Source organism: Ochotona curzoniae, unplaced genomic scaffold (genome assembly GCF_017591425.1).
Source record: "Ochotona curzoniae isolate NIBS_2020 unplaced genomic scaffold, NIBS_Ocur_1.0 patch392, whole genome shotgun sequence".
NCBI classification, from domain to species: Eukaryota; Metazoa; Chordata; class Mammalia; order Lagomorpha; family Ochotonidae; genus Ochotona; species Ochotona curzoniae.
The window spans coordinates 211,745-224,745 of NW_024466964.1; the positions used below are offsets into that span (position 1 = coordinate 211,745).

General features: G+C 58.9%; 1 protein-coding gene across 1 annotated transcript; it reads right to left on the reverse strand.

Moving 5' to 3' along the window:
* Window positions 1-215: 215 nt before the first annotated feature.
* LOC121167572 (calcium/calmodulin-dependent protein kinase II inhibitor 1) lies at window positions 216-3,236 on the reverse strand. The gene is made up of 2 exons (XM_040997049.1): window positions 2,662-3,236; window positions 216-1,518 (listed from the first exon to the last, which is right to left on the reverse strand). Exons 1-2 carry the CDS (start codon window positions 2,825-2,827, stop codon window positions 1,448-1,450), a joined length of 237 nt encoding a protein of 78 aa, XP_040852983.1. The 5' UTR covers window positions 2,828-3,236; the 3' UTR covers window positions 216-1,447.
* Window positions 3,237-13,001: the final 9,765 nt, after the last annotated feature.

A 13,001-nucleotide genomic window follows, 5' to 3' on the forward strand; every position in this document is an offset into this window, starting at 1 on the left:
GGAGCTGGAGCGAGGTCCAAGTCCGCTGCCCAGAGAGTCAGCAGTCATCGCAGCAAGGCAGCCAGCGCCCAGCAAACCTGCCTTGTGGGGGGACAGGTCTTGCCAGGCCAGCCCACCTTGGCTGCCACCTGAGCCCACCCATAGGACACAGCAGCCACCCTCCAACAGATCAATGGCACGTCCCCGGGGAACCCAAGCGGAGGGCAGAGAGGAGAGACACAGGAACATTCTTTTATTACACATCAGAGATGGCCCTGTGTGCTGGTTCAAGGTGCAACAGACAGAATATCCAATTCAGAAAAAGAGGGAACCAGAAAGGGACGGGGAACCTCCTGAGGGCCAAAGTTGCAAACAAAAAAATGCTTGAAGATTTCCTCACGCAAGAGGCATTTTTTTTTTTTTTTGCAAATACCATGCAAAACAGGCAGCTGGTGTGCCTTAAGGGAATCCCTCTAAATAACAGAAAAGACACTCCCAGCATTCCTTTACGTGGACGCAGAGCACAGGGGGGAGAAACGAAACCAAAACGCTTCGAGGCATTTCCAGATATTTGGCACTCTTGTGATTACATTTTTACAGTCCATTAAAGAGAATAAACTGACACAATATTAGAGAGAAAAAATCAGGCTGCTCACACAACAGCCGGCTAGGAGGGTTCAGGAAAAAAGCTCAAGCATTTTTTTTTTCTCGTGGTTTTTTTTTTTTTTTTCCCCTTCTGACATATAAAATGTGTCCATTTGCATTAACCTGGGCAAAGGGCTTGCTACAACCAACACAAGCTTTACACTTGCTTTGGAAGCAGAACCAGGATCCTTCCTCCGGCTCATCCCTTACAAGTTATCTTCTTGCTTCACACATATTCCTAATAACCTCAAAAGATAATAACTCTCTCTAGAGACGAGTTTCTGATGTTCTGTGTACATCCGAGGATTTAAAAAAAAAAACAAAACAGCATTTCAGGTCCAAGTGCACAGAATCATTTTTGCAAGATTAAATAATGTAAACATCGGGAACAGCCAAATCAGCAAAGAATGCCAACACCTCAGAACACCCGCTTCAGGAAGTGGCTCCAAACCCGGGGAATTGCGCAATATTCACCAGATATAAAAAGAAATGGATATTCATATCGACAAATAGCTGCAACTGAGACTTCTTTTTAATTTCTTTATATGTGTGTATATAGTGATTTTTTTTTAACTTTTTTTTTTTTACTTTTTTTTTTTTTTTTTACTTTTTTATTTTTGCAGAGAAGCCGGGAGCCTCCTCTGCCGCCGCCGCAGCCTCCTCCTGCCTCATCTGTCTCCCCGCCTGACAGGAGATGCGGGTTGTTGATTTCATGGTGGAAGCAAGCTAGTCATAAATTTCAAAGTGCTTTCCTTCCTCATGCTTTTTGCCAGTAACTGTTCTCGTCGCTTACTCCTTCCTCGCTCTCCGGGTCTTCGGGGAGTTAGACAGCCGGAGGCGCCTTGTCGGTCATGTTTTTCAGCACGTCATCAATCCGATCATCTTCAATAACCACTGCAAAAGAGGGGAGAAAGAGGTCAGTGGCCTGGGCCCAGCCAAGGGGTCACCGGCGCTTCCCAGGGTGCCCAGTAGGTGGGGACGGGGAGGCAGAGGGAGGAGGGCTGGGAGCCAGAGGAGGGGGCCCAATCCTCCGCCACCTCCTCCACTGCCCCTACCAGGGGTCCCATGGCAGCCCCCTCCCCAGATGGATTCGAAGGAAAGGAAGCAGAGAGGGTACAAACCCAGCCGCCCAGTTCGCCGCCCACCCGGCGCATTCCCCGGCGGGCGCCCCTCTGCCGCGCACCTTCTGCAAGCCCCGGGACAGAGGACTTGGTCGCTAGGTCTCCCCGCGGCTGCAGTGGCCGCCAACCCGTGTTTCTGCCCAGCCTAGCCTTTCTCAGCGCCTGCTTCGAAGCCTTCGGAACGTGGATCACCTGTCGAGGCCCTGGGTCTCTCTGCCCTCGCACTGCCTGCCGCTGCTCAGTCCTGCGTCCCTGGCTCCGGTCCCTCCCGCGCCAGCTTTCCCCAGCTCTCCCTGGAGCTTCGCCCCGGCCTCCCGCGCACTTGTCTCCATCCCAGCGTCCCTATCACTCCCTGCAGCCGTCGGTAGATTTCCCAGTCCTCACGGCTCCGGAGCTTTCCTCGGAGCCTCTGAGCCTCCGACTCTCCAGGGCTTTTCCAGGTCTCCCGCCCAGCGTCCAGACTTGGAAACCCCCTCCCCCTGCCGAGGAAGGATGGAAAGCCCGGGAGAGCAGGATGTCCCTCGCCTTTCCCGCGGGGCCTTCCCTATGCCCCGTCCGCGCGCCGTGCAGTGACCTGGGGAGCCCGGGGACCCCTGGGACCCCCAACTCCGGAGTGGCCCGGCCAGCGCAGCAGCGCCTTCACTGCGCCAAAGCGGGGTGGGGGTGAGCAGAGGTGGACAGCAAAAAAAGCAAACTTTGGCACGGGTGGAGGCGGCGAAGTCAACCTCCAGCCGCCACGCCCCCGGGGTGACCCCAGCGGGGATCTGGTTGAGCGGGCCCGCAGTGTGGGATCCTCCAGGGTCTGCCTGGAGGAGGGGGCTGCCCGCGTCGAAAGCGGCGCGCACGGAGGAGAGACCTGCTTCTCTCCTAGGCCGGGCCTCAGTGCAGGCAGGGGGCGAGGGGGTTGAGAACTCACCACGCTTGCTCCGGCCGATCTGGCCCAGCTTGGGCGGCCGCTTGCTCTGCCCCGCGCCAAAGAAGTTGTTGGTGTCCTGCAGGCGGCACGAGAAGATCTGGCCCACGTCGCCGCCGTCGCCGTAGGGGCTCAGCTTCTCGTCGCCGTAGGGCAGCACCTCCGACATGGTCGCGTCCGGGGGCTCCGCAGCGGCGCCTCCTCCGCCTGCGTCCCCGCCCGCGGCGGACAGGGTCAGCGGCGCTGGGGCCGGTGGGCGGCCGGCCGGGGACGGCCCGCGGGGCTGCGGCGCTAGCGCCGGGCGGCAGATCGGGGAGGGGTGGGGACCCCGCTAGGGCGAGATCGCGGCGCCCGCGCCAGAGACCCGGCGAGCGCCCGCGGCTGCGCTGCGCTGCGCTCGGGCTCGGCGCGCGAGTGGCTGCTGCTCGGGCAGAGGCGAGCAGGACTCACATCCTCGACGCGCTCGGGCGCGGGGCGGGGGCCGGGCCGGGCGGGGCCGCGAGCCGGGGTGGGGGGGTGGGGAGGAGGGAGTCCCTGCGAGCCCGGAGGGCGCGGGGCCCAGGAGGGCGCGCCCCGGGGAGAGGCGGCCGCGGCGGCGGCGGCGGCGGCCGGGGAGGACTGAGGAGCTGCGCGCAGCGGGGCAGCGGAGGGGAGGGATGGGGGAGGGGGAGCAAGCCGGAGGAGGGGGAGGGCAGCCGAGAGCGAGGGAGGCAGGGGAGCGACGGAAAGGGGCGAGGGAGACCGGAGAGGGGCCGGGCTGGAGAGGAGAGACGAGATGGGGGGGGGGGGACACAGGGCCCGGAGCGGGAGGGCGAGGGGCGGATCGGAGAGGGAAGGCGGAGGGTGGAGGGGAGAGGAGGAGGAGGAGGAGGAGGAGGCAGGGGCCGGAGCTGGCAGCGAGTGCGAGCAGCGAGAGCGAAATGCCGGCCGCGGTGGCGAGCGAGGCGCGGGCAGGAGCGCGGAGGAGGCGAGCGCGGGCCTCAGGGAGAGTTCCCGGGAAGCCGAACGACGTCACGGGGCCGCGGGGCCGGCCCGGGCCGCCCCGGCTTCCTGCTCCCGCCCCCCGCGCCCGCCGAGGGGCCCCGGGCGCTCCGCCCCGGCCCGGCCCGGCCCTGCGGCCTCCGGGCGCCGCCCCCGCCTCCCCGCCCGCGCGCTGTTTACCCGGCCCGGAGCCGGTGCGCGCCGGCTCCGCGCCCGACGGGCCGTGACTGCCGTTCCCGAGGGTAGCTGGGGGCGCCCGGAAGGGGTCAGGTCGGAGGGTGCCCGACAGGCCCCGCGAGCACGCCCCTGTCCCCCCCACCACCTGACTCCCCCCACTCCAGGGCCCACCCGCTCAGACCTCACCCTCCTCCCCGCACCCGGCCAGCTGCGGTGCCCTCGGGGAGCCGCTGGGGGAGGCCAGGGCAGCCCCGCCTCCCGCCGGACGGGGAAGCGCCTGGTGACGCCGGGCTCGCCCGGGATGCCCCGCTCCCCGCGCCCGCAGCCTCCCCCCGGGGACGTCCCGGGCCTGCCGCCCTCTGCCCTCGGGGACCTCCCTTCCCGCCCCAGGCGGAAGCCCTTCGGAGAGGCTGCGGTCCCTGGGTCGAGGAGCCGACTCCCAGCTCCCGGCAGGGGGACGGGGCAGCCCCAGAGGCTCGGGAGGCGCATCTGCGGCGCAGATGGCAACTCCGAGGGGACAAGGTGCGTGAGGAGCGCTCGTTATCCTTGCCCCGAGCCAGCGGCACCTGCTCTCTCCCTGGAGACCGTCGTCGCTCGGCAGAGCCGGCTGATGGCAGAGACAAGCCAGCGGGCAAGGTCGGGCGACCTGCAGGGAGGCCGGGCCCGCCGGGTAACCCATGTGGTCCAGGTGACCTCTCTCACCTGGCTCAAACTGCCAGCTGGTGTGGAAAGAACCCTGCCAGGTTCTCCCCGACCCCACCCCGCCTCGGGCAGGTGAGGTGAGAGGAAAGGGCAGAGAGTTTTCGGTGGAGGAAGCACTTGAGAGGAGCCAGCACAAGCCCTCTCCAGAAATTGAACGTGGGGTTAGCAGGCAGCCAGAAGCCAGGCGCCTTGGCGAAGAGGGAGGGTCCTGGAGCCAGTGGGGCAGGTGGAGTATGCCTGCGCTTTGGGCGTGGGCCTGGGTTTGAATCCAATGTAGGACTTTGAGCGTGTCCCTTCTTTAAACAAATCACCAGTTTCAGCCATAGGATGGCATCTGTGTGCCGGTGGTCCCCCGTGTACCTTGCAGGACAGCAGAGAGAACAAAAACAAAACTACAATAAAAGGGAGGGGGTGTTCCTGGGAGTGGGTGTGCAATGAACGCTTCATAAATGATTTCAGAAGCTGGAACAAGCAGCCCCACCTCCGTTCCTTGCGATTTCAGAGCCAGAGGAAGTGCCTTGAGGTTACTTTGTCCAGCCCAAACCTGCCCATCTCTGGGCAGGGCCACAAAGCTCAGGAGAGCCAGGGGTGAGCCCACTCCCCCTGCTGGAGTGGCTGGCGCCGTGACCCCCGGGCCCTGGCCTTTGCCCGGCCCTGTTCATTAAGGCTTTGCTTGGAGCCCGAGTGCAGGGCAGGAAACACAGGCGTGAAATGACAGGAGGCCTCTGCATTTGTACCGTGCTTTCTCTTTTTTCCCCCAAAGCAATTTCACATCCACAATTGACCTTGCTTCTCAGAATAAATATTTTTTGAGATGTTGCACTCCCTGTTACAGAAAAAGACTTGCCCAAGGTCACTGGCTACTGGTACAGCCCGAGGAGCCCATTTTCCTGGCCGGCTGCAGTTCCACATCCCTGCAGAGCAAACCTCCAGGGCTGGGACCACTCCACCAGTCTGTGCAACAGGAATAAAGCAGTGTGTATGCTGAGTTTCCCATAAGCTACTGTGGAGAAGGTAAGCCGAGAGCCGGTGGGACTGACCAGGCCTGCGCGCCCCACAGCAGTGAGGAGAGAAACATGCTCTCCTTGCCTTCTCCAAATGAGGGCTTATTTATTTACTTGTTTGTTTTGGAAGGGCAGATTTAGAGAAAAGGGAGGAGAGAGTGCTGGTTCACTCCCCAAATGGCTTCAACTACGAAGCTGAGCCAGTCTGAGGCCAAGAGCGTCTTCTGGAACTCCCATGTGGTTTCAGGGTCCCAAGGCTTTGGGCCGTCCTCTGCTGCTTTCCCAGGCCACAGAGAGCTGATCTTGGAAGTGGAGCAGCTGGAATATGATTTTTTTTAAAGATTTATTTATTTTTATTGGGAAGTCAGATATACAGAGAGGAGGAGAGACAGAGAGGAAGATCTTCCGTCCCACAGTTCATTCCCTAAGTGACTGCAATGGCTGGAGTTGAGCCAATCTGAAGCCAGGAGCCACGAGCGCTTCCAGGTCTCCCACGCGGGTACAGGGTCCCAAGGCTTTGGGGCATTCTCAACTGCTTTCCCAGGCCATAAACAAGGAGCTGGATGGGAAGTAGAGCAGCTGGAATATAAACTAGTGCTCATAGGGGTTGCTGACACTGCAAGGGGGTGGATTAGCCAGTTGAGCCAGCTGGTCCCCCAATGAAGTTAAAGATGGCACCTACCTTCCAACCCAGGACTCACCCCCTAAATAGACCACCCTGCCCCTACCCCTCAACAGAACATCTCAGTCTGACTCCTCTCTGCTGAGGTGGGCGGTGCTGGGGATGGAGGTGGTCAGCCCATTTTTCAGATGAGGCACCTGAAGCTGTAGCCAAGGACACACCTCAGTTCCACCACGGGACAGTGCGAGTCAGCCCCACCCAGAGTGCAGGGTGTAGGGCAGCTGCCAGGGGCTGCAGGTTCAGGTGCCTGCCCTGTCCCTTCCCTCTCTGGGCCTCAGCCATATGAGTGACAGCTGCTTGGCATCACAGAGTAGGCTGATCAAGGCTTTGTTTTTGCCTTGCAAAACCAGTTCCCCCAAATCAGAAGGAGCTGAAACTGGGTGGAAGCGCTGGTAGGGCCCCAGAGCCTTGCCTCCCACTGTCCCCCCCACACTACCTCCACCACACACAGGCGTCATCTGGAACCCTGCACAGGCTGCCACAGCACCCACATGCTAGGAGGCAGACGTGTGTGATGCCAATGAATTAGGAAGAGAGAAGGGCAGCCCGGCTGGGCCCAGCATAAGAGATCCCGGTCTCTGTGCTTGGTCAGGCCACAGATGGGGAAACCGAGGCCCGGGCAGTAGCAGCAGACAGTGGCAGCCAAGACTTTGAGAGCAACGGTGCTGCCGGGCATCCCAGGTGCAGAGCATCAGTAGGTAGGCCATGCCCAGGTTCCCATAGAGGTGGTGCTTCAGGAATGCTGAGCCTGGCCAGGCCAGGACATGGTGTCCTGTCAGTGACTAAGCAGCCTCCCATTTGGGAATCTTTACTCTGAGCCAAGGCTGGGGAGAATAAAACATTACCATCACTCTCCCCAACGCAGGGACTTGGATGTAACGGCTACCCACCATCCCTCTACCCATCCCCTCCTGACAACATGCGCGCGCACACACACACACACTCATGCACATAAGCCTTGAAAGCTTGTTTGAATTTGATTTTCTGTAGATAGAGGCAGAAACAGACATATCTTCTATCCACTAGTTTTCTCCCCTGTGACAGATGAGGCTGAGCCAGCAGACTGGGTCTAGGTCTTGCACATGTTTGGTGGGGACCCAGCTGTCTGGAGCCACTGCTGAGCACCCATTCAAGTCCTGGCTGCTCCACTTGCTACCCAGTTGCCTGCTGATGTGCCTGGGAAAGCAGCAGAGGTTGGCCTGAGTGAGTCCCTGACTCCCACACAGGAAACCCAGCTGGAGCTCCAGGTGCCTGACTACCCACTCAGAGAGTTAGCAAAGCAAGGACCCAGCCTCTTCTAGTCTCTGGGAGCCCCCCAGTTGGAACCCAGGTGTCATGCGTTCCCCCCCCCCACCTCCCTCCCCACTGCCCGCGCTCTGGGCTCAGGAGCTGGTGCAGTCACTTACAGAAGGATTCAGGGAGGAGCCTGCTGCTCGCTCCTGGCTCGCCCTGCGCCTGCCTGTGCGTGTGACCCAGCTCTGGGAGTAACAGACCCTCTCAGCTATGGGGGTGCAAGGCAGGCAAAGCGGCTCAGTAGGGCCGCAGACTGAGTCAGCAAAGCCAGAGCTGTGCACAGCCTCCATGAGACCAGTCCCAGCACCCTGACACCAGCCCCTGGGGCCAACAGGGGCTGGCCCCGGCTCTGCCTCCAGAAGCTACAGATGAGAGTAGGGGGCCAAAGCACAGCCACCTCGTGGTCACAGGCGCCCTCTCTCCCCAACCTGCCGTGCCAGGCTCTTGGGCAGAACAGGGCTGGGGGCCAAGGGCCATCCATGGTAGAGGCAGGTGAGAGGGCCGAGTGCCAAGACAGCGTCACAGAACGGGGCAGCTGTGTGAATCCCACATCACACTGCATGGATGTAGAGCCAACTCTGTTCCTAGCCCTAGCTTCCTGCTGAGGCACACCGTGCGGGTCAGCAGGGATGGCTGGGAAATCACAGAGGGACAAATGTGGGCTATTACCACCATTAGAATTCCTTGGATTTACATCTGCGGCAAGCTCCCTGCTAAGTCGAGAACCAGAGAATTCCAGCTTCTCCCTTCTCCGAGCTGTGTGCAGCTGGTGGTGGGCTCAGCAGCCTGGCATCCTCTTCCAGGGCTGCCCTCCTCTACTAAGGCCTGGTCCTCAGCCCCAGGGAAGAAAACATCGCCTCTGCTCCTGCAGCTCCACAACCTCCAACTCCAGCGGGAGCCCGGATTCTCAACCACAGGGACACAGTGCCCCCTGGGCGTCACTGGAGGAACTGCAGCATGCCTTAGGTCGGAGACGGTGGGAGGCATTTGTGGCCAGCAAGCCAGCAAGGTGGAAGCACTGCCCCAAGGAATAATTTCAGTAACTAGGATGACTCTGGGAATAAGAGTGGGGCACAACCAGAGTAGTTTAGAACCTCAGTCTTAGGATGATCTCATTGTACAGCCCAGGCCTAGGGAACATGCCTAAGAGACAGGTGCAAGGTGCCTGGTACACTTGGTTGCTTATGCATGCTGGGTTCAGCGGTGGTCCTTCAGTCACCGCCCACCACTGGAGGGCTCCACACTGAGGCTGCAGCAGGGCCTGAGGGTCACAGACAGAGGTAAGTCCCCTCTGCCCACCCAGGACCTGCCCAGCCCCTCAGACCTCCCGGCACGGCCTCACATGCCCCAGGCATGGGGAAGGGAAATGCCAAGTCCCTAGACTAGGATCAGGAAACAATAAGGCAGCTGCAGGGGAAGTGAATAATGAGCACTTTGGGGAGCAATTTGGGACATCACACAGCAGGCTTATCTCGTTGCACAGGGATAAGTCAACAACGCCTAGCGAGGGAGATGTGCTGAGCCCCAGCTTCTGGAGAATGCACTGTGGCAAGTGGCTAGCCTGATGGGAGTCACGGCTCCTCCCGCAGACTAGCAGCCCTGCAAGAGGGCCTCAACACGCCACGTGTCAGGGCTGAACAGAGCCTTGGAGAGCTTCCAGTCCTCCCTGCACCTTTTAAAGGCAGAACTGAAGCCCAGAAAGGTTAAGTCATTTGGCCACAGTCACACAGCAATGGAGCAGAACTAGGGAGGAAGGCAGCCTGTGGGCTCCTGGCCCAGACCACGCATCACTACCCGATGACATCGCTCGGACTTTCCTGGCTGGACTCCCTGGAGCTCTGAACAGCTCCCTGGACATAATGTCCCTCCTGGGCACTCCATCCATCTTGTATTCGGGCCCTAAAAGAACCCAATCTTGCTCTTTACAACAAAGTCATGGCTCTCATCTATGGCCCCAGAGCCAGTTCTTCCAGGCAGCCTTCCAGGATTATCCCTAAGCTTACTCTTTGATTTGCTAGTCTATCCCTTCCCCCCCCCCATGTACATTGGGTTCTGGAATTCAGACTTCTGGGATTTAAATCCTGTCGTCCTCATATACGTGGCAAGACCCGTGGCCTCTCTGGGTTTCTGTCAGGAGCCGTGTACCCATTGACTGTCCTGCTGGATGGGACAGGCTTCCAGGTGAGGCCTGGAAGGGTCCTGTGTACAACGCACATGAGGCTTCAGTGCACAGAGCCAGCGGTGACATGAGCCCCACTGTGTGCACTGCCAACCTAGAACCTCAGCAGCAGAAGGTACAGGAGTGATGTGATCCTCGGGCAAGGTGTGGGCCTTGCGGCCTAGAGCAGGAGGCCACAGGGGAAGCTACCCCACAGGTGCCAGCTAACACTGAGCCCCTCAGGGTGAGGGGTCAGCTAGGGAAAGCAGGGCCAAGAGTCCAAGGTGGAGGCCAGTGTGGCGTGCTAAGGGGACAGCTGTGTGCGCTGTGGGAGGACCCTAGAGCAGGTGCTCTGAACAGCAATCAGGATAGCCCCCCTGCGGGGAAGCGAGCACCCCTGTGGTCCAGCTTCCCACCGGCTTCCCATCCAGCTGCCATGCTAACGTATGGCCTTGGAGGTTGCAGGTGCCGGTGCGTGTCTCTGGGCCCCTGCCGTCCGCATGGGAGACTTGGATTCAGTTCTGTGCCCCAGCTGTGTGGCCAGCAGACGGAAGATCTGTTTCTCTCCTGAAAACAATAAAAAACAGTATTTTCCCAGAGGAACATGAACCAGCTTGGAAAGATGGCTGGGACAGGCCACACGGGGACGCATGTGGGACAGGCAGCACTGACCCTGCAGATGGCAGGGAGCCTGGACAGAAGAGGGGCCTGGCCAGGCTGGCAGTGGTGTCGATGGTTCTAGACCCTATCAGGTGTGCTGCTTTTGTAGCACTTCCCTCCATTCCTAACTCTTCCTTTGTGTAAGAGCCAAGAGTCTCTGCCCTAGCCAGCTGGCTTCAAGGCTCCCCAGCTAGGCACCTGCTGGATCAGAAAGCACTTACCCCCATGGGGCTGAGCTGGTCCATAACGCAGCTCTCTGAGGAAGAGATGCCCTTATCCCTCATCCACCTGCAGGCCCACCACTGACATTCAGCAGACGGTTGCCAATGGCACGAATGTGTACCCGTAAAACCAACATGGACAGGCTTGCCCCTGAGCAGCCAGCAGCAGCAGATCCCTTGCCCAATTCATGTTCCCATCACCCAGGACTGGGGCCCTGAAGTGGAAGGCATCAAGACACTGGCCTTGCTCGCCATCGTGCATTTTAATTTTTCCACATTGGCTTTTAAAACTGGTAACCTGGGCCCGGCATGGTGGCCAAGGGGCTAAGGTCATCGCCTTGAACGCACTGGGATCCCATGTGGGCTCCAGTTCTAATCCCGGCAGCCCTGCCTCCCATCCAGCTCCCTGCTTGTGGCCTAGGAAAGCAGCTGAGGATGGTCCAAAGCCTTGGGATCCTGCACCCATGTGGGAGATCTGGGGTAAGTTCCTGGCTCCTGGCTTCAGATCAGTGCAGCACCAGCCACTGTGGTCACTTGGGGAGTGAATCACTGGACGGAAGATCTCCTCCTCTCTGTATATCTGACTTTGCAATAAAAATAAATAAATCTTCTTTTAAAAGAACCTTCTGATATTAAAACCTTCTGATATTAAAACCTTCTGTGATTATTCTGAGCAGACATCTGGTGCAGCAGTTGAGCTGGCCTGTGGGAAACCCTGCACCCTGGCAGGCAGCAGGTGATGGCCGAGTGACTCCCTGCCACCCAAGAAGCAGACCCAGATCGAGTTCTGGGCTCCTGGTCTAGGCCTGGCCCAGCTCTGCTGTGGCAGGTATTTGGGGAGTGAATCAGCCAACGATCTTTCTGTCTTACAAATGACTCATTTTTTAAAGCTTTACTTATTATTGGAAAGGCAGATCAGATTTACAGAGAGGAGAGACAGAAAGATCTTCCACCTACTGGTTCACTTCCCAAGTAGCCACAACAGCTGCAGCCAAGTTGATCCGAAACCAGAAGCTTTTTCTGGGTCTCCACATGGGTGCAAGATCCCAAGGATTTGGGCCATCCTCAATGGCTTTCTTGGCCACAAGCAGGGAGCTGGAAGGGAAGAGAGCAGCCAAGACACAAACTGGTGCCCATTTGGGATCCTGGTGCGTGCAGAGTGAGGACTTAGTCATTGAGCCATTGTGCTGGGACCCAAATAATTCTGGATGAGTAAGTATTCAGAGGACCTCTGGCCTCTGCCTCCACCAGGCTTGGCTGGTGCTAAGTGTGGCTGCTGTGCGCTTGTAACAGGTGTCTCCTGTGCAACTTGCGTTTTCCATCTCCCAGGCTTGACATGGTCAGCTGTCTACGATGAGACCTTGGCAGCCTTGAACAAGTGACAGAACCTTCCCTTGGAAGTGACTCCTGCAGAGTCTAGTGGTCCCTGGCTTGTGACAGCGGAACCCCGCCGAGCCTCAGTGCTCTCATTTAAATAGGGATGACAGCATCATCGTGTGGAAGCAGACAGCCGAGCATCTGAGGGCATCCAAAAGGCTCATGGAAAACTGAAGTAAAAAGCAAATTGATTTTGGTGCAAAAGTTTTGAAATCCGTGCATTTTTAAAAAATAATAAATGCTTCTACCAACTTTTTAAGACCCTTAGTATGCTTTAACAGTTCAGAAACTTTCTGCACCACAATACCCTACCCAGGATTAAAGTGACAGCACAGCCCTAAGCTTGGGATGCCTCAGGAGTCGTCATGGTCAGAGTCCCATCCCAGACTCAGCAGTTCTGGCCCCAACAGCCCCTGTGCAGAGGAAGCTTCTGAGCTGGAAAGCGGGAACTTAATGGTATCCACCGTCCCAAACAGCGACCAGGCAGGCACCTGGACCAGAACTGTGCAGTGCTCGAGGGTCTCCCGCAGCGGGCTCTGAGCTCTGCTGGCCAGAACACAGCCACCCACCTTTCTCTCATCTCCTGGATCAGATCCTTGCCCATCTGGGCCACTCACCCTGAATCGTAAGATGGACCTTCCCAGAAGCCAAGGACAGAAAAAAGGGTTGCCACTTGGCAGGTGTGCTGGTCACTACCATCAGCCCCCTAACACTTTATGGGAACCCCCACTGGACAAGATGCAGCTCCTCCCGGCTCACTTGCTGAGCCCCCAGCCCTCCCACCTTCGGGGAGGGGGTAAGACAAGGACCTTGCAGGTGGCTCCTCAGGGGCCAAGCAGGAAAGTGGGAGATTGCAAACAGCCTGCAGCTGAAGCTTGGAGTCACCGCCTGGGAGCTCTGTGCCCTGCGCCCTGTGAACGTCCCCCAGGGGCCCGTAAGCACAGCTTGCAGGAGAGAACAAGCTACTCCAACGTCCACAGGAGAACACGGTGCCACAGCACACTGCCTTCCTCCCGGGGTTCCGCAAGACTCGGCAGGTGGCACTCAGGCAGATGCTGTGGGCAAGCCCAGGTGGCCCCGCAGGTGTT

Bases quoted from the DNA above. Each gene is read 5' to 3' on its own strand.
- LOC121167572 (XM_040997049.1), bottom strand. From the start codon at position 2,827: ATGTCGGAGGTGCTGCCCTACGGCGACGAGAAGCTGAGCCCCTACGGC. The intron at 1,519-2,661 runs GTGAGTTCTCAA...CCTCTTTTGCAG, and splicing joins GATCGGCCGGAGCAAGCGTG to TGGTTATTGAAGATGATCGG.